We start from the raw sequence: 26,801 nt of genomic DNA, 5'->3' as shown, positions 1-26,801 counted from the left end.
TGGTACGACTGTATTTAGTATCAATGCGCGGTAACTAAGTGTAGATCAAGCTTAAATCCGATTAAAATGACGATTCTTGATAAAAATCCGTTTTCAAAGTAATTTGTCGTTTCCGATTCAATTTGAGGTTAAAGTGGTGGCTTTGGTTTTGGTTTAGAGAAAATAGACAGCACTATCAACCTAGCGCCCGTTGTATCCTCCCTCAACGGACCATTTTTCTAGTATATATATATATATATATATATATATATATATATATATATATATATATATATATATATATATATATATATATATATATATATATATATATATATATATATATATACATATACATATACATATATTGATAATTCAAACGTACGCATTTACAAGCCACATGTATAACTCCTATGTAAACCCATTTATCATCTGTTCATTTTATGAAGCTAAATATTTACCCCTGTCAGCAGCAATGAAGCGAATCCTACATTGTTTACATATCACCTTAAGTAACCAGAAACCCTTCATTATGTCGAGCGGTTTTCTCTTCAAACAAACAGGATCTCGAGAATGTGTTAGGGGGCCTAGCTTGAACGCGCTCTGACATGAAACTTGTGTTTAAATTTAAGCCGAGCAGACAAACAAGGGTGGCTGATGATTGGCTTGCTGGAGATCCGTGGCGACACCTGGCGGTGAAATTGAGTTCATTTGTCTGTTTGCCACGGGTAGCGTGAAGGCTACATTGAATGTCGGTGAAGGCTACTCTGAATTAAGACTACACTGAAAGAAGGCTACCCTGAATTAGTGCTACACTGAATGAAGGTTACCCCGAATGACCGTAAAGGCTACCTTGAAAAGCTGTTGGCATTTTCTCGAATGACCGTGAAGGCTACCCCAAATGGCTTTGAAGGCTTCCCTGAATTGCTTTGAAGGCTACCCTGAATGGCCGTGAAAGCCACCGTGAATGGGAATGCACGCTGAAAGTCGGTGAATGCCATTGTAAAGCTCTCTTTAATGACTACTATTAGTGACTTAAATGGGACAGCTACTAAGCATTTTTCAATTAAGACATTAAATTAGCAAACAAGAATTGTAGAGGTTCTTACGCATGTGTTGCTATCGAGTGAGTTAATTTTGTGAAAGCAAACATTACGTTTTACATACTTTACCATCAGATATACCGATTTAATTAAATCTCAAATTTACATTTCCATATTTTGATACTTGTAGAATCAACAACATGTTTTATCAAAGCTAATAGCCATACCCTGGTCTGAAAATATGATCCGACAATATCAGCCTTAATGACCGTAAGGCGCTAACTCAAATCTAAACCCTAAACTTTAAGAACGAAACCTGTAAAAAACGATTGTTTACTTACAATCTAACTTCGAAGAAACAAACTGTAGCAGCGCGTTAAAAATGTCGTGCTGACGTCACTGAATCCACATACCACGTAAACAACTACTACAGCCACGATTGTTACTATTTAAAGCTATCACGTGGTCAAACCACACGTATTGAAAGAAAACGGTTTAATAATGCATGTTGCACATGAAATACGAGACTCACGTGGGATAAACAGGTCTGGGTCACGTGGGTCTGTGTCATATGGGACTGGGTCATGTGGGTTCGGATCCTATGGGTCAGGGTAAATCTAAGAAAACTATCGAGTCAGTCAATTAACAATTTAAAAAAAAATTCTTGTGAAAATATTTACGATTAGATTTTTTTTGTCCTGCGTGTTTTCGTTACAGGATCAGGTACAGTGTTGTTCAGTTGTTTGTTTATTTGTTTGTTCCTTTGTTTGTTTTCTTCGTTAACTTAATTTAACGCCAGTCTAACAGCTGACGGCCTAAAATTTAAACGAAGTGTCTACTCGGAATAAGATTTTTCGGCAAAAGATAGTTCTGCGCATGCGCAGTGACCTATGGCTAGGGTTAGGGCTAGAATGAGGGTTAGGGGTAGGATTAGGGATAGGGTTAGGGATAGGATTAGGGCTAGGGTTAGGGATAGGATTAGGGCTAGGGTTAGGGTTAGGGTTAGGGCTAGGGTTAGGGATAGGATTAGGGATAGGGTTAAGGATAGGATTAGGGTTGGTATTAGGGTTCTGCGGTTGTAAACACACGCATGCGCAGTACCATCGAAAACATCGCCGCTAAGGCAAGTCGTAGTTTCTCTCCATTGCGCATGCGTATCGCATGCGTATCTTATTCCGACTAGAATCGGCCAAAATTAAATGTTTGTTTTCAATATACGTTTTCTTTCTGCTCGCGATTTTAAACGTGTAGCTCTCCTGCCTGGAGTTTTGTTTTTGCTTGGTCCAAAAAAAAAGTATCTTGAGACAAATAGGCCTACCAATACACAACTACAAGAAAGGCGATTCACTACTGTAAGAGCAAATTATTCCGTCTTTGTTTGAAAAATTGTTAGGTTTTTCTGTAGGAAAAAAAAATTCTAGACAACGGTATGTTTTAGATAGATTAGAAAGAAAACTATAGTAATAGATTTAATGAACCACATAGAGGGTTTTAAGGTTAATCATGTAACAGATTAGTATGGGTGTACTAGTTTCAGTAAAAGGTATTTCAGTAAAAAAAAAACAAGTATTAGCCAGCAGAGTATTCCAGCAAAACTAGGTTTAAGCTAGAAAGTCCTAGCAATAGCAGTCTCCAGCCAGATAGCACTCTAGCTAGAAAAAGTTCCAGCTACAATCTTGTTCAAGCTTTAGAAAGTCCAGATAGAGTGAGCTCCAGATATACAGAGTTTCAGTAAGAAAGATTGCCGGTTATTCCGTTACCAAAAATGATGCAACACCCAAGAATTGTTTTCTACGAATATACTACAATACCTCAGTGTTACACAATATGTCCACTCTACTACAATACCCAAGATTAACACAATATGCCAGCTATACTACAATACCCAAGATTTACATAATATGCCAGATATACTACAATACCCCAGTTTTACATAATATGCCAGATATACTACAATACCCCAGTTTTACATAATATGCCAGATATACTACAATACCCCAGTGCTACACATGCCGACTGTTTACTACAGATTTGACCCAAAGAACGAAAAAAAAAATCCCATTGATGTGATCGGCGAGTGTCGGGTATGAAAAGCTAAAAGACAAAACCGACGCGCCATCCAGTTAGAGAAGTTATCAATCACAATTACAACACAAACATGCGACTCGTGTTTGTTGGTTGTCTTTTTTTTGGACGAGAGTCAAGTGTGAAAAAATAGAATGGGATTCTTTGGTGTTGTACATCGAACTAAAGTACGTGAACCAGCTTAATGAGGAAGTTATTGTGGAAGTTATTGTGGAAATTATAGTTTAAACTATGTAAAGTTATTGTAGATCGTATTGTGGCAGTTATTGTAGAGGTTATAGTTGAAGTTATTGCTTAAGTTATTACTTACGTTGTTAAAATTATTGTTATATTTATACTTATCTGTGTGTATTAAAGAATTTAAAAATACACGCTGATAACTGACGTATTTTTGATGGGCCGTCCATTTTTTAAATTAAGCCTAACATCATTCATATCCTTTTCCTATACCATAATAAGCCCACAGTATCATACACTATCTGGAAGAAACCACAAACTTATTTATAAAGTTTTACTTCCTCTATAAGGCCGACTCATGCTAGTAAGTAGGCCTATTCGACTTACATGCATTCCTTGTAAATCTGACAATTACATTCCACAATCTTTGACATTCTTCACAAAGTCATTTACAATTTTCATACTCATACATAGCTAGATATTTTCACGAAATGTAAATACAATCCATTTGGTTACTTAATTAACATAATTATTTTCTACTCCTAACGCTCTTGCACTCATCCTAGCTTAATCCAGTCGTCTTAAATTGCTTTTTAAAAAAAGAATGTTCTGACTATTCATAAAGCGGACAATTTTTTTTTCTTTATGCACTGGATAGGATTGCAATAAAATCCCTGCTCCCCTGGTTGAGGGGATTCGAACAGATTACTTTGATAGTGTAGGACACACGGCTATCTGCAGTTAACGTAAACAATTTATTCCATTAACAGCTCAGCCGATTCATCAAGTTCGACGCGGCGTCATTGAGGCCAAGGACAGGGGAGTTGTTTAAGAAAGCTGCGTCAGGAGTGGAGTCACGCGTCAGTCGACGGGTTGCTGGTGACGGGAGGGGAGATGGAATAAATTGTTTTCAGTCAAGTGCCGGACTGGGAATGGTTTTTGAGAAGACCACAGACTAGTTTCATCCACAGACACGATACATTTTGTTCCATAAACGTCTTTTTCTACATACAATATAAACATGTTCCATAATAATATACAATTCAATCAACCTAAATTTAATAACATCTAAATCAAGTATAAAAATATTTTATTCATGTAATTTAAAATACAAATTTCGTCTTTTGTTCATCTAAAGAAATAAAATTAGAATAAAATTAGTAATTAATAAACTACTCGATAAACAACTGGAAGAGTTTTGTTTTAGACAGTTGAAAACTGCTTGACTAAGTAATGTTTGGTTGCCTTTTTGTACGGGCTTGTTTAGCGTATTGAAGTGATGTTTACATTAAAAGAGTTGTCGATCTTGGCTGAAACATTCTGGTTTATTTGACAACAACCACTTGCGAAGGTAGATCCCGCGAGATGGTATACCCTCCCCCCACCCTCCCCTCGGTGGTTTAACTTCACTCCTATCCTTAGGTTGTGATTTACCCTCACCCATACTCCCCGAGGGGTGGTTTTCCCTCACCCCCGGAAAATCGCGAGAACAAAACGGCCTAACATTTGCTTACTACACCATCCTCAGTAGTCCAAACACTAGACGCTTCAACAAACAAACACAAAACACCTTGAAGTCTGTCTATTTCAACGACCTGCAGACAACGTCAAAACGAGAAAAGGCCAAAAGGCAACAGTTATAAGCGAAGATATTATCTCCACTATACAGGATAATTTCTTGTACATCTGGAACGTGGACAAGTTCGTGTACTTATGGGATAAATAAACATCATGGATACCATTTTATAGGCCTTAGTGTGGGATTAGGATATATTGTATAGGTGTTTGATAAGCTTATATATATATATATATATATATATATATATATATATATATATATATATATATATATACAGAGCCGGCGTTAGGGGGTGGCAAACGGGGCGGCCGCCCTAGGCCCCGCGCCTGAAGGGGCCCCGCGCTTCAGCACTGTCATTGTTATCTGAATTAGTTTGTAAACTTAAAAAAATTGTTGCTGAATTCAATTTGGAAAAACTAAATGGTCGAATGCCGAAGTTGTTGATTGTTATAACTGAGGCCACGGTTGATGTTGGTGAGTTATCACCCACCTGAACTGGGAAAGGCCGTAATTCGATACCAAACAGTTTCACAACTCCCCTTTGTGTAGGGCACGGTCGCCTGGCATTTGACCTGAGCTGACTGGAGATTGTTGGATGCGAATCAACCCCCGACCTGACATGGGATGTAAATTTGGGAAACGGGTAAAAAGATACTCTATTGTATGCGGATCGATGAAGACGTCCTTTTAGTGGGCAGAGGGATGCCTGTCGTAGACAGTGACCTGTTGAATGCTAGTCCTGAATTTCTTGTTGTAGATGTCGTATATGTAGCCCTACTTGTCTTGGTATAACAAAATTAACATTCAGTTGCGTGCAGAGGGGTGGGAAGAGGGGGGGGGGAGGCCCTTAGGATCTATATCAAGGGGCATTAGACAGTGATTTATTATTTTTTTAAGAAAGTTAAAAGTGTAGATGTAGCATGTTTTCTCTATCATTAGCAGGTTTACTTCATGGTGTCACCACCACCACCCCCCCCCCCCCTTCCACCCTTGTCGGAATTTATCAAATTTGCTCTTAAAAGACTATTTAACACTCTAATTAACCACTTTTTAAAGTGGAACTATCATTTTTTGTATATGTTTTGCTATTTTTTTGCCTTGGTGTCACCTCCCCTAAATGGTGTCACCCGCTGCGGTCCGCACCCCCCCCCCCTCGCTACGCCCATGCTTTTATATTAACAATTAGTCATCAACAAACAATTTAAACAACTTTATTTTCCTAATTACTTGACACGTGATTGAATTTTCTTAAGTGATTTGGTATGAATTACATATCTGTCAAAAGTTATTAAATATCTTAGCAAGAAAAAAAAACACTAAGAACATTGGGTTAAAACGTGGGAGAGGTAAACATCTGTTATTAAAGTCTTATAGACTCCAAAACATTTATGTGTTATTATGTGTGTATGCGTATTATATAGGACTATACACACACACACACACACACACATATATATGTATATATATATATATATATATATATATATATATATATATATATATATATATATATAATGGAAAAAAGTAGGCCCCGCGCGGATGGTTGGCCCTAGGCCCCGCGTATTCCTAACGCCGGCTCTGTATATATATATATTAGGTGTTGCAGTGTGTGTTACACATGTGAAATAGACAACAGTTTTGTCGAGAGATAGAGCGCATGGATACAAACCAGAAAGTCTCTAGGTAGAATCCACGCCTTATGTTCGCTGGGGCTCTTTAGTCCACCCATTTAATAACAATAAAGATATGCAATGCCGAGGTAAAAAAAACACAGGTAAACTCTGCTTTATCTGCCGCACTGACTAAAAGAGGAACATTTTAATAAGTATTGTTCAACAATTACACGAGTTAGTGCTCGATTACTTGGTGTTACAGCGATACTCTCTTCAACTTTTATAATTTACCAGTACCCGATTACTTGTTATAACGATACACTGTTCAACTCTTATAATAAGTTACCAGTACTCGATTACTTGTTACAATGATAAACTTTTCTAATTTTATACTTAGCAGTACTCGATTACTTGTTACATTGATACACTCTTCAACTTTTATAGCAACCAGTACTCGATTACTGGGTGTCACAACGATACATGGTTTAACTCTTATAGTTACAAGTACCCGATTACTTCTTACAACGATACGTGTATAGGTCCACGATTACACCAACAATTTGCTGTCGACTCCATGTTACACAAGTCGTCTACCTGGATGTACCTATCAGTTGGAGTCTGTTAGACGACTGTAAGCTGTTTACTCTTGTACCTGGCTGTTTAAAATTGTACCTGGCTGTTTACTCTTGTACCTGGCTGTTTACTCTTGTACCTGGCTGTTTACTCTTGTACCAGGCTGTTTACTCTTGTACCTGGCTGTTTCTTGTACCAGGCTGTTTACTCTTGTACCTAGCTGTTTAGTCTTGTACCTGGCTGTTTACTCTTGTACCTGGCTGTTTCTTGTACCAGGCTGTTTACTCTTGTACCTGGCTGTTTACTCTTGTACCTGGCTGTTTCTTGTACCAGGCTGTTTACTCTTGTACCTGGCTGTTTATTCTTGTACCTGGCTGTTTCTTGTACCAGGCTGTTTACTCTTGTACCTGGCTGTTTACTCTTGTACCAGGCTGTTTACTCTTGTACCAGGCTGTTTACTCTTGTACCTGGCTGTTTATTCTTGTACCTGGCTGTTTATTCTTGTACCAGGCTGTTTACTCTTGTACCTGGCTGTTTACTCTTGTACCAGGCTGTTTACTCTTGCACCTGGCTGTTTATTCTTGTACCTGGCTGTTTATTCTTGTACCTGGCTGTTTACTCTTGTACCTGGCTGTTTACTCTTGTACCTGGCTGTTTATTCTTGTACCTGGCTGTTTATTCTTGTACCTGGCTGTTTACTCTTGTACCTGGCTGTTTACTCTTGTACCTGGCTGTTTATTCTTGTACCTGGCTGTTTACTCTTGTACCTGGCTGTTTACTCTTGTACCTGGCTGTTTACTCTTGTACCTGGCTGTTTACTCTTGCACCTGGCTGTTTATTCTTGTACCTGGCTGTTTACTCTTGTACCTGGCTGTTTATTCTTGTACCTGGCTGTTTACTCTTGTACCTGGCTGTTTATTCTTGTACCTGGCTGTTTACTCTTGTACCTGCTGTTTACTCTTGTACCAGGCTGTTTACTCTTGTACCTGGCTGTTTATTCTTGTACCTGGCTGTTTACTCTTGTACCTGGCTGTTTATTCTTGTACCTGGCTGTTTACTCTTGTACCTGCTGTTTACTCTTGTACCAGGCTGTTTACTCTTGTACCTGGCTGTTTACTCTTGTACCTGGCTGTTTATTCTTGTACCTGGCTGTTTACTCTTGTCCCTGGCTGTTTACTCTTGTACCTGGCTGTTAACTCTTGTACCTGACTGCTGTTTTCCCTGGCTGTTTACTCTTTTACCTGGCTGTTTACTCTTGTCCCCGGCTGTTTACTCTTGTACCTGGCTGTTTACTCTTGTACCTGGCTGTTTATTCTTGTACCTGGCTGCTAACTCTTGTACCTGACTGTTTGCTGTTGTCCCTGGCTGTTTACTCTTGTACCAGGCTGTTTACTCTTGTACCTGGTGTTTACTCTTGTACCTGGCTGTTTACTCTTGTACCTGGCTGTTTACTCTTGTACCTGGCTGTTTACTCTTGTACCTGGCTGTTTACTCTTGTACCTGACTGTTTACTCTTGTCCCTTGCTGTTTACTCTTGTACCAGGCTGTTTACTTTTACCTGGCTGTTTACTCTTGTACCTGGCTGTTTACTCTTGTACCTGGCTGTTTACTCTTGTACCTGGCTGTTTATTCTTGTACCTGGCTGTTTACTCTTGTACCTGGCTGTTTACTCTTGTCCCTTGCTGTTTACTCTTGTACCTGGCTGTTTGCTGTTGTCCCTTGCTGTTTACTCTTGTACCTGGCTGTTTACTGTAGTACCTGGCTGTTTGCTGTTGTCCCTTGCTGTTTACTCTCGTACCTGGCTGTTTGCTGTTGTCCCTTGCTGTTTACTCTTGTACCTGGCTGTTTGCTGTTGTACCAGGCTGTTTGCTGTTTACCACTGGCTGTTTTCAGCAACAGCTGAGATGATAGTTTCCCTCTAGCCACCAGCTGACAACTAAAGTTTCCCAGTTTGTTTCCTTATGACGTCAGCTTTCACCAATGTTTGTCATTTTTTTAAAGCCGCGTCTCAACCCTGCGCCTCAGAATCTATTCGTTTGCACCACATTTTTCTAGCGCCTAGCTCTCCATTGAGATTATTGTTGGCGTCTTCCCCACCTCAACCTCCCACACAACGACACACAGTTACGTGCAGATGAAGTAGAGTTTATCATACAGGCAGATGAAGTAGAGTTTTTGTCATCCATGTGGAATTTCATCTTTTATTTCTCTTGACATGACCCGGATTAATGAGTCTCACTAAAAAAATTACTCGAAGAGCGGTCAGTTTATTTTCACAATGTGATCTGTAGCAAACATACACACTGTATCAACCCGGTGTATTCAGAAGGTCCTATCTCAACACTTAACGCTGGATAAAAAGTTACTAATGAAGCAAATTTTACATTTATGAAAGCATTAAAAGCTTCACACAAAAGCTAATCTTGATTATCTTTCATTTTTTTAATCAACGTGCAGTGAGGGATACAATACTTTACATCAGAGGCGTAGCGAGGGGACGGGGGAGGGGGGGGGGACGGTGGGTGCGGACCGCACCGGGTGACACCATTTAGGGGGGGGGGGGACACCAAGGCAAAAAATAGCAAAATATATAGAGAAAAATGATAATTCCACTTAATTAAGTGATTAATACGAGTGTTAAATAGTGTTTTAAGAGGTGCAAATCAAAAGTTTGGGGGGAGGGGGGTGCAAATCAAAAGTTTGAGGGGGGGGGGGGTGCAAATCGAAAGTTTGAGGGGGTGCAAATCGAAAATTGAAAGTTTGTCCCCGGGAAGGGTCGTAACGCCTCTGGGGGGGGGGGGGGGGTTTGGTGGAGGGGGGGGGGGTGACACCATTAAGTGCCGCACCGGGCGACACCCGTCCTCGTTACGCCACTGCTTTACATAATTATGTTAATTAAGTATTTAATTAATATAATACCAAAAATCAAAAGTTATGAAGAGTCATGTACCTAGGTGAATGTTTTAGTATTTCTATTTTTAGTATAATAATTCATCTTTTGCCAAACTCCAAACTGTTCTGTCTATTAATAACTCCTTATGTTGTGTACCGACCTTCAAGTTTCATTTAAAAACATTCTTCCTTTTTTATTTAACAACAGGTAAAACTAAAGGTAAAGCTGGTTTATTTTCTCGTACACAAAAATTCTCCGGAATTGTCAGTTGAAAAGTATTTTAATGAAACAGTTACGAGTGATGGGGAAAATTGTCTTCCGTCTTTAGTTTCGAATTGTATAGAAAAAATAATTGAATGACTCAATAACCGACAGAATGAAGACATCCCATAATTGAGCGGGCTGGTAACAAACGGAATGGAGACAGCTGTCTTTTCAAGGCACTGCGGGGTTAAGACGCTGGGGCTAATGTTTAGAACTATGATATAGTGACGTGTTCGTTTTCTTTTCAAAGGGATTTTTTAAAGTGAAGTTTAAAATAAACACAAAGCAGTCTCTCTTTTTTATTGTACTTGGGTGTGTGCTAATTCTATTTTTAGACTATGATAAGAGCAAAGTTTTTTATGTGGTGTCGTTTAAATGGATTGTTAAATAGACATTTTATCTGTTCTTTTTTTTTTTAAATTTAGTCGTATATAGGAGAAGTAAACAAAGCATTATTTTAATGTTTTTATTTAATTTCAATATGTCATCGTATTTTTGAAACGTCAAAATATTGTTTCTCTTCTTTTGATGTTTAACTTCAGTATAATCAATTTACTTGAAGACAAACCGAGAAGCATATTTTTGTGTGTGCTTGACTTATCAGATAATCGCAGGATTAGCTACCAGGTCGTACACGAAAGGGTCACCAACAAAATGGAGCCCACAAGAAGATTAAAAGTATTTACAGTAAAAATTAAACAAACAGTAAAACATATTTTTATAGGTATCAACGGATAGCATCGACACAATATTTCATATCTGGATATCATGCTAAAGAATGTAGCTTAAATCAACTATATCGATTTATGTAGTCGAGTGAACTAGATCAACTATATCGATTTATGTAGTCGAGTGAACATGGATGCTGGATTAAAACATCTGCCAATCAATGAGTTAGTGAGATTAGCAAGTTATCTACCTGCACCTTAATATAGTATAAGTATTGGGATTATTTAGACCTCACTAGCAACATGAAGCAAGTAGATCAGAGTTTTTTCCAGGCATCTCTTGGGGGGCTCCGCCCCCCCCCCCCCCCTCCGAAGAAAGTCTACCGCCCCCCCCTCCCCGAACGAGATGGATTTTATATAGTAAACATACACTTTAACTAGTGTCCGCCCCACCCCGAAAAATGTTGACCGCCCCTCCCCCCCGAAAATTTCAAGCGCCCCCCCCCGGAGAAAAAAAGTCTGGAAGAGGCACTGAAGTAGATCCCTGAAATAGAGCGAATTCTAGCAATATAAAGGAGGTAGATCCCTGAACTAATTTGCTAGTGTGTAATTTTTTAACACCTAGCCTTGTCATCTATAGAATGGTTGTAGTCCTGGGATTTACCCTAGTTATTTTTAAGGTAATGGGGGCTATGGATTAAATATCTAACCCCGCCCTACTCTACGACATATAGAAACCCTAGGTTGGCGCCCTGGATAAAATATTTAAACCCCTCAATACCCTATGACATTTAGAAAACATGCATTGGAGCACTGGATAAATATCTACCCCCATACTATGTGACATATAGAAACCCTGGATGGGCGCCCTGATAAAATATTTAACCTCCGCCCTACTCTACGACATACAGAAACCCTGGATGGGCGTCCTGATAAAATATTTAACCCCCGCCCCACCACATCTAAAGTGGATACCGCCGAGGGAGACTTACCCAACGCTAACCTTTGACCTTCCACTTTGGATACGGCCGTGGATGACTTATCTAACACCCTCCCCCTCCCCCTTCCGATTATGACTGACATACAACCTGTTTAATCGTGACCCCAGGTGATGCGGGGCCCTATTTATAGGACCCCGGTACCCGAACCTAGTCTGTCCTAATGTTAGCATACCTCAAGTGCGTCGACCAGGCTTAAGTGTTGAGAAAATACAGATCTACCGAGAGGAATTTGGCCGCGATCTAGCCGTCACAATGCCAATAAAAACATATCGACTTGTGCAGAGTTCGTAAGCCCTGGGTTTAGTTTGAAGTACGGGTGGGTGGGAGGAGGGAGTGATGGGTGTGGGGGGGGGACTTGATCGAAGGATTACGGATCATTTTGCTTATTAACAATGTTATCGCAGTGTTTATTGTGAGTTATTTGTTGAAGTGGTTTCATGTGGTTAGCGGTTACACGCATGTAAGCAATGCGTAGGGTAGCGTGTGGATTGGTATATCGTATGTTTATATGACTAACGGGGAAAGTTTATGTTACATAATATGGTCAGTAGCAATACATACAAATTAGCTGTAACTTTTTTTTGTTAAGTGGAAGATATTTTTATAATCTAAAAAGAAATTGCATATAATAATTTCATATTGTCAACATAAGCCCCGCCATTAATGCAAAAAGTTCACGGGCGTAAAGTTAAGTCCCGCCAATTTTTTGTCAACTCCAATTCAATGCATGCACGCAACCTTGACCTATCTCTGATGTCAAGACATCAATATTGAATTTTTAAACACGACATAAATACAACATCCGCCTCTAGGGTTAGGGTTAGAGTTAAGGTCATGGTCAGGGTCAGGGCTAGGGTTGGGTTAGGATTAAAAACTTAAAGTACAAGTCTCATATCATCTTTTTATGATCTTATTTGCGTGGCGGGGGTTAACTTTTTTGTCGGGGCTTATCTGGACAAGATCCAATAATTTTTTACACAGATATCTTCGATTTTTATAAATTTGATTTTGAAGCATACCATAATTTAATGTTTACTACGTTTAATATCTTTTCCTTCTACGTACCCATCTAATCCTAGAGGCTGTACTTAAATGTACCTAGAGTAGAAATATTGCGATCGTAGCCTCGCTACAACAGGCTGATGTAAACATTAGAAGCAAAACTTGGAGTAGTCTCAAACCCAAATATCTATTGGAAGGTCAGTGGGCGTGGTAGGTAAATAAACAAAAGGATCAGTTGGAGTGGATATTAGTATCCTCTACAAGACAAGTACTTCTCTACACAGACTTATAGTACTGAAACAAACAACAGGATGAGTTGGATTGGACATTAGTACCCTCTACAATACAAGTACCTCTCTACACAGAGTAATAGTACTGAAACAAACCACAGGATCAGTTGGAGTGGATATTAGTACCCTCTACAACACAAGTACTTCTTGACTCAGAGTTATAGTACTGTCTAAACAACTTTGATACGTGTTAAGTACCTTTGATACTGAGAAATAGTACTGTGAAAATAACTGTACAATTAAAGAATATCTTGGTACAATACTAACTTAGTACGTTTGTTATTGAAAATAATTGTACTAATAAAATTCATGGTACAGAGTGCCAATATTTCTAATAATTGAACTTATTATGTAATTGCGGTACCTAGCTTTTGGTATTGCACTAAACCATAGAGTTTTCTCGCTACTAGTTAGCACTAAACAAAAATTTGGCAAGTTCTTTTCGGCACTACTTGATAGTGCTGCACTCCACTAGAAAATTCCCAAGTACTTTTCGGAACTATCTGTCAGCATTAGAATGACATTAAAATAAGTACTAGTTTTTACAGCATGCTAGTACAATCCCCTAACAATAATTAGCTATGTACTAGTAAGCACAATCTGATAGTGCTACAATTAAAAATAATTAAATAATTAACCAAGTACTAGTTTGTACAACATGCTAGTATAATCCTCCAACAATAATTAGCCAAGTACTAGTTAGCACAACCTGCAAGTACTATCCCAACAATAATTAGCGAGGTACTTTTTGGCACTATCTGCTCTCTCCCATTAGAATTTGCTAACTACTAGTTGGCACTATCTACGACCGATGCCCTTACCAACCAGAAAACGTATTCAAACTGTTGTCTACTCCGAGGAATATTCTGGCAGCGGTCTAGTATCAACAACCTAGAGTCATACATAAACAATCCATCATCTTTAACATTCAAACCTGGCACCGATACACCTACCATCGAACTGGTTAATAGAACACAAGGAGACGTCGTTACGATCGCTGCACCAGTTGAGTTTAACACCACTTCAACCGTTGTAACTGGATACACCTATCGTTTAATGTTATTGTATGACGCTAACCTTAACCAGAGATACGAAAACAAATTGCTTGGCTTCTACAGATTTGACAAGAGATTATCTTGCAAGCACCTGTTGTGGATTGTCTACCTTTGTGCGACTGATAAAGAAATACCGCGCGAAAAGATTGACTTTGAAATAGCACTGGCAATTAAATTATTTAAACAGTAAAAAAACAAACAATACGCACTTTTTTCATTGTTAAATAAAAGTAAAAAAATAAAACAACAGACAATGCAGTCTCGAACCAAGGAGATTTTGTGACATAATAAATCGGTAGATATATCCGAGTTACCGTCCTTTTATTTGTGATAGAAAGTTTAAATGTAGATGGAATATTCAGATGGCGAAAAGTTTCTTGTATACATTGGGTTTAAATAATTTTTAATAGAATGAAGAGTCATTACACTAGAGTAAACAAAGATTTTATTTGAATAAAGCGTCACATTGTGGGTAATTTTAGCGAAAAAGAATAGGACCAGTTCGCATACTTTTAACAACAAGTAATCTTATGTACGTTACGGGTACGTTTTTAATCAACAGTGATCTTATGTATGTTATGCGTACGTTTTTGAAGGTATATGTTCTCCAAGAGTCCAATACACGGAGAGGGTGCAGCAAAAGGTGGTAGATCATAGATTTGTTTTAATGATTCTTGACTGAACAATAAGACCTAGCTACCAGGACCTGCAAACAGGACCTAACAAACAGGACCTAACCAACAGGACCTAACCAACAGGACCTAACCAACAGGACCTAACCAACACGACCTAACCAGCGAGACCAAACAAGACAAATCGAGTAAAAGACCTAATGTACAAGATCTCAACAGCTAAACCTAAGCAAAAAGACCTAAAGAAAAGATCTACAGAGTAGAACCTATAGTATAAATCATTTCTAGTTTGATATCTACTCTCTTGTTTCTATTCGATTCTATTCTATTGACCACACTATCAAATGACTCTATTCTGTTCTATTGACTACACTATCATATAACCCTAGTCTATTCTATTATCACATGCAGGCTATCATTACATTACTGATCAGATGAAAAAAAAAAACAAGTTGCTGTTTCACTTTCTCCTGTCCCCCCCCCCCCTTCCACTCCACCACCCAGACAGATCCTCGTCAATAATTAATCACAAGATCGATTTCTCATTCATTCGCTATTGTTGTCTTTCGTGAATCTAATCGATACGCCAACCCCTCTCACCCCCTACCTACACCTTATACATTTACATCCCTATACACTATCTTCATGGGAGATAATTCCAAAGTCGGAGCCTTACATTATCCTTCTCAACAACTATACATAGAAACCTAGCTAATGAAACAACGTACTGAACTCAAACGTAGAATAAAACTCGGAGTGAATTATTGAAAGTGTAAGTGAATTGATGGCTCACACTACAAAGGTTATGTGGTACGGAGTTGGCTAGTTCGTGCCCTCTGGATTGGAAGACATCGTAATGGAAGCAACAAAAAAACTTGGTATGTGTTGAGAAATGAGAGCATTGTTCGTCGGGTTATTTCTGTTCTGTGGTATTGTGGGATGGCGGTTGTAGAAGGTCGGTGGTGTCAGGGATGGTGTTGTCATAGGGACAGGGTTGACAAGGGTGTTGGTGTTTAATGAATAGGGTTGACAAGGGTGTTGGTGTTTAATGGACAGGGTTGACAAGGGTGTTGGTGTTTAATGGACAGGGTTGGCAAGGTTATGGTGTTTAATAGAGTGGGTTGGGAAGGTTGTTGGTGTTTAATGGACAGGGTTGGCAAGTTTGTTGGTAAAATAAACGGGGTTGGCAAGGTTGTTGGTGTTTAATGGACAGGGTTGGCAAAGGTGTTATAATATAGAAGGGGTTGACATTGATAGAATTTTCGTTTAGACGGTGTTAGCGTTGATAGGTTTATCATTTGGAGGGGATTAGCGTTGATTTAAAAACTCGGCCTTCACAACATTAACAAGGTAGATATCTAATGTAAGCAGGCAGCAACAATCCCACCCCACATCTGTAACAATCCCACCCCACATCTGTAACAATCCCACCCACCTGTAACAATCCCACCCCACATCTGTAACAATCCCACCCACCTGTAACAATCCCACCCCACATCTGTAACAATCCCACCCACCTGTAACAATCCCGCACACACACCTGTAACAATCCCACCCCACATCTGTAACAATCCCACCCACCTGTAACAATCCCGCACACACACCTGTAACAATCCCACCCCACATCTGTAACAATCCCACCCACCTGTAACAATCCCGCACACACACCTGTAACAATCCCACCCACACATCTGTAACAATCCCGCACACACACCTGTAACAATCCCACACACGCATCTGTAACAATCCCACCCCACATTTGTATCAATCCCACCCACGCATCTGTAAAATCCCGCCCACACACCAAGGGAGGTCACACCTTGAGCAGCCCGCTAGAAAACCGATGTTTTTCAAATATTACACTCCGTCATAGATCCATGTTTACCCATCTTTTGATGTGGGTCCCCGGAACAGTGGGGCCCCCGGGCGGTACTCACCCTCGCACGTGCGCTGGCTACTTCGTTCCCGGCCTGCTCCACCAAACCTACAGGAAGCGACATCTGGTGGCGGGCTGTGTTTGTTTTCTTTCGAGACATCTGGAGTATTTTAATGAGGAGGTAACTCTCCCGTCCAGAATAAAACAGACAACTCCTTAAACAAATAAAATAATCCTGTGCAGGGATGATTATGGTAACAAAAGTTTTGCCAGGAAGCTTTAAGGGATTTCCCGCTATCCCATAATTGCGCGCGTGGGTAATGAGCCTCTCTTACGTTTGTTAAACAATTACTGGAAAAAAAATACCCCACTTTTTATATTTGCGCGGATGTGAAGTAGGCTACGTTTCTCCATTCTATAAACCAATATGATTTTCTAGTTAACGAAATGTGAAGAAACTTTACAAAAAACCCAACCCGGAACTTAAAAAAAAATCCTCGAAGCTCAAGAAAGCTAAGAATGGCGACTCTATACTCGTAAATAGAGATTGTTAAGCGTTTAAAAAAGAGGGTGGAATTCATTTTTTGCGTCTTCCCATTCCGCTTGGGATAATTCCCAACACCTGTGAAACGATGCGTGCCCGTACGGCTACAACAGGGGGAGTTACCGGCGGATCACTGATGCTTCTGTCCCTTTTATCACACCTCCTGGCGGCCCCCTCCATTACACTTCCTACCCCCACCACATCACACCTTCTGCGCCCCCTCCCCACCCATCCAAATAAGCGTGGGTGGAATGATCTATTTTAAAACACCAACACTTAATTCAATTTTTAAGCATTTGTGTGTCCTTCAAATGTTCACTTGTGGTTTAAAAAAAAAACACACTTAATGATATAATTATTAATGTCAGAGAGTGGGTTAGTTAAATATGATTGGATAAATCCATTGTCTAATTAATTAAAAGAGTTACAATTACTCAAGCTAGTTCGTCACACTTTGAAGTAAAATCCTAATTAAAGTAAAATGCACTTTTAAAGAGGAAACCAAACCATACAGTACAATACTTGCTGTAATTTTAAGTAGCTTTTCTCCTAACAGCGCAAAAATGTTCTTTAAATTAAGTTCCGAATGTTTATGTACAATTTTTGAGAGTACAAAACAATACCAGCATCGTTTTGTAAAGCCCCATCCCCTTCTTGTTTTGATAGATTTTTTAAATTCGGAGAATAATTACACTTTAAAGAGTGCAAACGTAACACATAACGCGGCAGTAATCGTAGGGGTGGGAGGTGGTGGTGGGGGGGGGGGGAGGGGCTGTTGGTGATTCTCTTTTGACAAGCTTGTTTTTCTTCTGTTGCAGATATACAGTACACGCGTCTATTTCTTCAACCACGCCTGCGTTTAACCTCTGCTAAAACATTATCCTAAACTCTCGCTTGGCACAATAACCAACGGGTATAAATATTAGCTTAAGCGTAAACCTTTAAAAAAAACCGTAACAAAATGGAGTTTCAACGAGAGTTCTTCTTTAGTAAATAAACTCAGCCAGCTAAAAATCAGCTAAAATCGGTATTTGCTTCAAAATTGCGAAAAAGAAAAATAGAGACCTAAACTTGTGCTTGGTTACCTTCTGATGTAGCTGTAGTCAAATTCGAAGTTACGTCTTTGATAAGACATTGTGGTTGAACGAGTTGTACTAATTTATAATATCATATAAACAGCTGTGTATAAGTTGTAAGATGTCTGAATAAGGATATTAATTTATACAGGTCATGATTGGCACATTCTAGATTTATAATTAAACTTGAGTTCTAATCAAGAATGTCTGATGGCTTAGTTCATTATCTACCTTTGCAAAGCTAAACTAAGTTCCAGGCTATGTCCCCTTGTATATTCAATGAACCCTTTTGTTATATAGTTAAAAGATGCAGGTCTCTGTTATACAGCTTTTAATTATAAGATACCAAACAACTAGACATTATTGCTCACAAAGAAAATAATTGCTCCAATTCTAGAACTTCTCCTACAATGATTCTCACCTTTAAACTCACTCGAGAACTTTATAACTGAGAAATCCATGTATAATAAGCGTATTGTATAGAAGAGTGCTAGGATTTGGCCAATAAAGAAAGTAAAAATTTAGCCCAACTGTAAGTAAACGAAGCGGCCACCTAACTTATCTGTACAGTGTGCCATTAACCCTTTAACTTCTGCTTTGAACACCCAGTTTCTCATGCGAGAGAAGTCGCACTTGAATGGAAATAAAAACCAAACGCTGTAGTAATAAAACATGGCGGCTGGTGCTTCAATTATTGTTGGCTCAAAACTTATTTTAAATAATAAACTTCCGGTAGGTGGGTGGGGGTGGGAGTGGGTGAGGGCAGGCAATGAACAGAAATACCAGTGTAAAGTGAGCTGCGAGGGGGTGAGAGTGGGGGGGGGGGGGGGGGGGGTGGAGGGGAATTTAAAACAAAATGATGAAAATCATTCATTGTTAAACAGCTTCAAAGACAACTTCATTTACTAAATTTTTATACTGAAAAACAACTGATAAGGGAGGGAAAATACTTTTTGTTACGAATAATTATACATTAATAAACATATGTATCCTATATATACATACATACATACATACACACATATATATATATATATATATATATATATATATATATATATATATATATATATATATATATATATGTGTGTGTGTGTGTGTGTGTGTATAATACAATTGTATTTCTGCGATTACTAAAATATTACTGCAATGCTATGGATTTTATCATAGCCTCCATCCTGATCTAAAGATTGTATCCAGTACGCCAAGAAACATTGAAACTTCCAAAATCGCAAGTACTAACCAACTCACCTATCCTTATCTCTTACCCGGTGTCAGGGAGAGTTTAACGACCATTTTAACGTTCCCCCCTCTCTAGTTTTTAACTTTGTTTAATCTCCCCCTCCCCCAACAACACAGCGGCGTGCACCTACTTGAGAGTACTCACGCTGGTTTATTTTGTTTTGATTTCACCTGACCTGAGTGTGGGCTAGTGCCACTTACCACAGAGACCAACCCAGAGCTGGACATATCAACCAGGAGCAAAAGATCACCTCTATAAACACCGTTTGACGGTGTTAGCAGATGAAAGAGTTTTGAGAAATCATATTCAATATAGCTGAAGGAGAAATACTGTATAAAAATACCCAACTAAAAGTATAGGATAAGAGTCATTAATCTCAACAATTGTGAAAACGCCACAATGAAGAGCGCCCTTATATCAACTACTGTAGGAAAGTCTTAATTAAGAGCTGTGTTTGATGAATTATTGCGGAAAAATCTCCAATAAAAAGAAGTCCTTGAACAATTGTAAAATAGCCCCAATAAAGAACGCTGTTTGATGGACTATTTCCGAAAAAGCCCTATTGAAAAGCTGTGTTTGATGAACTATTACTGAAAAAGCCCCATTGAAAAGCTGTGTTTGATGAACTATTACTGAAAAAGCCCCATTGAAAAGCTGTGTTTGATGAACTATTACTGAAAAAGCCCCATTGAAAAGCTGTGTTTGATGAACTATTACTGAAAAAGCCCCATTGAAAAGCTGTGTTTGATGAACTATTACTGAAAAAGCCCCATTGAAAAGCTGTGTTTGATGAACTATTACTGAAAAAGCCCCATTGAAAAGCTGTGTTTGATGAACTATTACCGAAAAAGCCCTATTGAAAAGCTGTGTTTGATGAACTATTACTGAAAAAGCCCCATTGAAAAGCTGTGTTTGATGAACTATTACTGAAAAAGCCCCATTGAAAAGCTGTGTTTGATGAACTATTACTGAAAAAGCCCTATTGAAAAGCTGTGTTTGATAAACTATTACTAAAAACGCCCCATTGAAAAGCTGTGTTTGATGAACTATTACCGAAAAAGCCCTATTGAAAAGCTGTTTTTGATGAACTATTACAGAAAAAGCCCAATTGAAAAGCTGTTTTTGGTGAACTACTGCGGAAAAAGACACAATACGAGCCTTTTCAACATTTGTGAAACAGCACCAATAAAGAATGGTGTTTTATGAACTAGGGTAGACAAACCCCAAAAAAAAGCGCACCTTAAATGAATGTGGTTGAATAATCAGCCTCCGTATAAGGCATAAGGCGTCCTTAGATTAACTTTTTGTAAAAACGAGCCCCCATACAGGGCGTCCTGAGATGAACCAATAAAAAAAAATAACGCCCTAACATGAACGTGGGGAAAAAATGTTCCCCAATAGAGGGCGCTCTCTAATGAACGTGGGAAAAAACGGCTAAAGGGGGCGGAGTTAGCAAAAGTGAGTGATGGCTTCTATCTATCTAGTGTTAAAATGTTCCCGGTAATTTAAGAATATTTTTCCTTTTCTCAATCCCGTTCGTGCCCAAGACACATGGGGCAGGTGAGGAAGAGTTCATCTGATTCAATGACCATAAGATTTATAAGAATGCTATATTTTTTTTCAATTATTTTTATGTTCGGTCATGATGGGTCACTGAAATTTCAGATTGGGTTAGTGAGGGGTCGTATGAGGTAGATTTAGTCATACAGGGGTCGTATGAGGTAGATTTAGTCATACAGGGGTCGTATGAGGTAGATTTAGTCATACAGGGGTCGTATGAGGTAGATTTAGTCATACAGGGGTCGTATGTTGTAGATTTAGTCATACAGGGTCGTATGTTGTAGATTTAGTCATACAGGGGTCGTATATTGTAGATTTAGTCATACATGGTCGTATGAGGTAGATTTAGTCATACAGGGGTCGTATGAGGTAGATTTAGTCATATAGGGGTCGTATGAGGTACATTTAGTCATACAGGGGTCGTATGAGGTAGATTTAGTCATACAGGGGTCGTATGAGGTAGATTTAGTCATACAGGGGTCGTATGAGGTAGATTTAGTCATACAAGGGTCTTAAAATAGGACAGGGTTGTCTCTAAAGTTTGATAGAAAGGTTGTGTTGGTCATATAGGTTGTGTTGCAGGGGTCAGAGTAGTTTGGTGGTTGGTTTGGTTTTAATTATAGATTAGATAATACATTAGGTAATACATTCGAATTTTTTATTATATAGCGGTCATAGAAGGAATGTTAGGTTTAAAATTGTCATGGGAAGAACATTCGATTAAGTATTGATCACAGTAAGAAATAGATGGTACATAGGTCATTGAAAGGGTATTTGGTCAAGAGGGTGGGGGTATTTGTCGCTGAAGGGGTCACTGGATGTTGTATTGGGGGTCACTGGATGTCATTTTGGGGTCACTGGATGTTGTATTGGGGTCACTGGATGTCGTATTGGGGTCACTGGATGTCGTAGTGGGGTCAGACTGGGAAACAGGAAGTGTAAAAGGTTAGGAGTCTGGGAGAAATTTAACTGCTGGGTCGTATCGTTAACCGGCTGGCACCGATAAAACAAAGGTCAGGAACGTGTCAGGAAATAGTCGTGGATGCTGAAGTGTCTGGTCGATATGACGTAGGTCTTGTAGGTTGTGTCTGTTGTCGGACAGACTGGCGGTAGAACTTGACGGACAGTGGAGGTAGAACTTGACGGACAGTGAAGGTAGAACTTGACGGACAGTGAAGGTAGAACTTGACGGACAGTGGAGGTAGGACTTGACGGACAGTGGAGGTAGAACTTGTGGGACAGTGAATGTAGAACTTGACGGACAGTGAAGGTAGAACTTGACGGACAGTGAAGGTAGAACTTGACGGACAGTGAAGGTAGAACTTGACGGACAGTGGAGGTAGAACTTGACGGACAGAAAGGATTATCGGACTGATTAATGTAACAATTTATGTTGAGACTAGATGGAGAAGACACTGAACTCACGCTATAAATAAAAATTTTACAACGGAAAGCACCCTGTCAGTTATGTGATAGTAATTTGTGAAGAGGGGGGGGGGAGACAATTTTAAAAATAAAAATAGATAACTCCATAAGTTCATACGTTTTATATTTTAGAAGTTGTTATTCTGAAGTACAAGTTTTAGCTGGTTAGACTAAATAATCCTCTACAATAATAAGCTTTGACCTTTTTAATAGAATACCCTCTTTGACTTCTTATGTGAGTCTCACATAGCTAATTATAATTAATACTTTTGTGGTTAGCTATTAAGGTGAGTATTAATAAATCTACTTCTAAAAAAAAAATAATAATCTAAAATGAATATTGTTAGTATTAGCTATTAATAATTCTTTTAAAATATGGATTGCCCTTAGACTTATACAGCATGCGTCCAAGTATATAGATTTATATAATAGAAAGAGTGATATGAACATGAGTGAAAGCAGAAACGGGTCAAGTGACAAAAACACGACGTACCAGATGTGACAGGCAGCATCAGCGAGCACAGGACAACGAAGCAGACGATCGTCTCCGTCTGCCACGAGCTCGTCCAACGTCCCAGCTGTTTCCGGCACCTTGACCTTGACCTCGTACCCGGAAGTCGCCGTTGAAAACGAGGGCATAAGTTCCATTTGTAACGACCCATAGTCACATTTTAGTTACTGGTAAATCCCCCCAGTCGACAGCAGTGGATAGTTTCTTAACAACTCTCTTACAGAGTTATCCTCTCCTTGAATTATGAAGAGTTATTTCCCTTCTACACGTACTGAAAAAATTCCAAGAATTGTATTATCCGTAACATATTCACAAAACACTTCTTGCACATACGAATATCATAGATCCATATGTCAGTATTGATGTAATGCTAATATCAAAGCTTCTGTAAAGAATTACATATCCCACCAGTCCAATGGAGTCCCTGAGGTCACCAAGTTCAATATAGTCAGATCTCAAAAGGCCGAGTTATTCTACATTCTGAAAGAAAAATAAACAAAAATTTAAATAGAATGAAAATGCAAGCAAACATACTGGAGTAAAATATAATACATATTGCATGTATAGGCCTACTATAAACTTTTTGCCCACAGTTTGTGACCTGTGCCTGTAATTCAATATAGTTTATTCAATTACGCATCACTATCATACAGATTATTTTTTTATATATCATATCACCAAACAGTTTATTTACGTATTGAACCATCATACAGAGTATTAATATAGTGTATCACTATACACTTTATCCACATCTAGAGTCCCCATACAATGTATCCAAATTTGTCACCATACACTTTATCCATATTGTGTTTCACCATTCAGTGTATCTACATTCTGTGTCACCTTACACTGACACCCTGTGTCACCATACAATGACATCCTGTGTCACCATACAATGACATCGTGTGTCACCATTCAGTGACATCATGTGTCACCATTCAGTAAAATCCTGTGTCACCATACAATGACATCGTGTGTCACCATTCAGTAACATCCTGTGTCACCATTCAGTAACATCCTGAGTCACCATTCAGAAACATCCTGTGTCACCATTCAGTGTATCCCCGCCTACGCCACATCACCAGCCGACAACAACAACCTGACAGGTGATCCCCGCCTGACAAGGCCACATCCAATTACCAGACGACTTTCTCCCAGGATATACGCAACAAAAAACCTGGCTTCCAGTTTTGCCAACGATACTTGTCATGCTAATTGATTTCCCCCCCCCCCCCCCCCCAGCGTCGGTTTCTGCCATGGCGTCGTCTGCTGTTTCGTTCCAGCGCTCAACTGGATTGAATCCACGCCCAATCCACGGAATATCCGCGAGGTATATTCTAGGATTTCTGTGTAATGCTTGATGAATTTTAATTAAAGAATTACGTTTTTGAGAATTTTTTTAACCTTTTGAATCAAAGGTTTAATTTCTTTAATTAAATCGGTGAATATTGCGCTCTAAACGTGTGAGTTCGACGAACAATGCCTTTTATAGGAATTGACAAAACTCTCATTAAAATTTTTAACTAATCTCATCGCTTTGCACTTTTCAAATATTTAAATTACTTCCCTCGTAGTTAAAACAAATACATTTAAAAGAGACCTAACGCCTTTATAAAAAGCAATCGCGTTATAATGTGTTGAGTTCAGCCACACCAAACATTAGCGGTGTGGTCTAGAGCTGAAAGTCAAGAGTTTGGCTATGGCAGAGATCCACGTGTCTAGCACGATTCGAACCCAGTCTGTCCCGGCAATGACACAAAAAAAAAACATGTTCCCCACATCAAATACCACCACATAGAAATGTTCCCCACATCAAATACCACCACACAGAGATGTTCCTCACATCAAATACCACCATATACAGATGTTCCCCACATCAAAAACCACCACACACAGATGTTCCCCACATCAAATACCACCACACAGAGATGTTCCCCACATCAAATACCACCACATAGAGATTAAAGATGTTCCCCACATCAAATACCACCACACACAGATGTTCCCCATATCAAATACCACCACACAGAGATGTTCCCCATATCAAATACCACCACACACAGATGTTCCCCACATCAAATACCACCACACAGAGATGTTCCTCACATCAAATACCACCACACACAGATGTTCCCCACATAAAATACCACCATACAGAGATGTTCCCCACATCAAATACCACCACACAGAGATGTTCCCCACATCAAATACCACCACACAGAGATGTTCCCCATATCAAATACCACCACACAGAGATGTTCCCCACACCAAATACCACCATATACAGATGTTCCCCACATCAAATACCACCATATACAGATGGTCCCCACATCAAATACCACCACATAGAGATGATGCGCACATCAAACGTCACCACATGTACAATATAATACAGTATAATACCAGAGCAGTTTTATTCAGCAGTTAAGTAAACGACTAGAAAAAATTCCGTATTTGTAATCTTCTAACTTGGTTTTGTCGGTTCTTTACATGCAGCCATTTAAAAAGTCTCTGAGATTAATGCTGAATGTACTAGTTCCTACCTAATGAGCGCGAACAAATTCACCTTTCATTGAACTCTGAACTGCACTTAATTATAATTCTCATTACTGAAGTAATGCAACAGATACTAAAGTATCAAATTACAGTCATTCATTTTCCGGTGATTGTATTTTTCTGTGGGTGGAATACGATCCAAGAGGATTAGTCATCAAAGACGACATTTAACACCCGAGCAATCAAAAAATGAGATGGTAGTTAAGTCCATAATTACTTTTATAAATTAAAAACAGGTATTCCGATTCATCATTTCCTGCCTGATGTATTCGGTGTATTGTTCATCTATTTTTTGCACAATTTTCAAAGCTTATGCTGATTTATATTTCTGAAGTATGAAAAAGTATATTTGAAATGTTTAATGGTACATGCTATTTTGAGTAAAGTATCATATAAAAAATAAAGGACTTTTTAATAAAACAATCGTAGAGTCTTATAACAACACAAATAGAGTTCATATTTTATTTCCTTTTTTAATGCTCTTTACTTAATACGTCATTATAGGCTAATGACATTAAAATGTCAATGACTTATTAAAACGTCACTGTCGCGACGACCAAGACGACGTGTCACGTGATTTCAAATGTCTGGACCAATGGCAGAACGTCTGACCACCCACTCACGCAGACGATAATACATTTGAGATCATATTCCATTGTTTGATTTTTTCAGTGCTATTGTGGTTTTAAACAGTGATGGTTGGTTCAGTAAAAATGAAACCGTTATTTTAATAAACACCAAAGTCAGTAAAAACAGCTTTTCCATTAGCTCATTTTGTTTAAATTGATCAGTTGTTTTGGAAAACTTAAGCCAATAAACATTCATCAGTAAACATCTGTCAAGAAATAGTTGTCAGTAAACAGTTGACAGTTGCAAGTAAGCGGTTGCAGACAATACTTTGTCACAACATAAGACCAAATATAATCTGTCGCAACATAACCAGACAAACCTCTGTCACAACATAACCAGACAAAACTCTGTCACAACATAACCAGACAAAACTCTGTCACAACATAACCAGACAAAACTCTGTCACAACATAACCAGACAAAACTCTGTCACAACATAACCAGACAAAACTCTGTCACAACATAAGACCAGACAAAACTCAGTCACAACATAACCAGACAAAACTCTGTCACAACATAACCAGACA

General features: G+C 38.9%; 1 protein-coding gene across 2 annotated transcripts in view; it reads right to left on the bottom strand.

The window, feature by feature from the left end:
* Window positions 1–26,801, bottom strand: part of LOC131958362 (zwei Ig domain protein zig-8-like) — a 131,758-nt gene that overhangs the window by 39,698 nt on the left and 65,259 nt on the right. For both annotated transcript variants that reach the window (XM_059323354.1, XM_059323355.1), the window contains exon 2: window positions 23,072–23,569. In XM_059323354.1, coding sequence (XP_059179337.1) covers window positions 23,072–23,240 — 169 coding nt within the window. In that variant the 5' untranslated portion in view covers window positions 23,241–23,569. The remainder of the gene's footprint in view (window positions 1–23,071; window positions 23,570–26,801) is intronic.

Source organism: Physella acuta, unplaced genomic scaffold (assembly GCF_028476545.2).
Source record: "Physella acuta isolate Inbredline_101_S28 unplaced genomic scaffold, ASM2847654v3 ptg001322l, whole genome shotgun sequence".
Classification (NCBI taxonomy): Eukaryota; Metazoa; Mollusca; class Gastropoda; family Physidae; genus Physella; species Physella acuta.
Note: the sequence above shows the minus strand (reverse complement) of the source record. Positions and strands in the feature narration are given on the sequence as shown.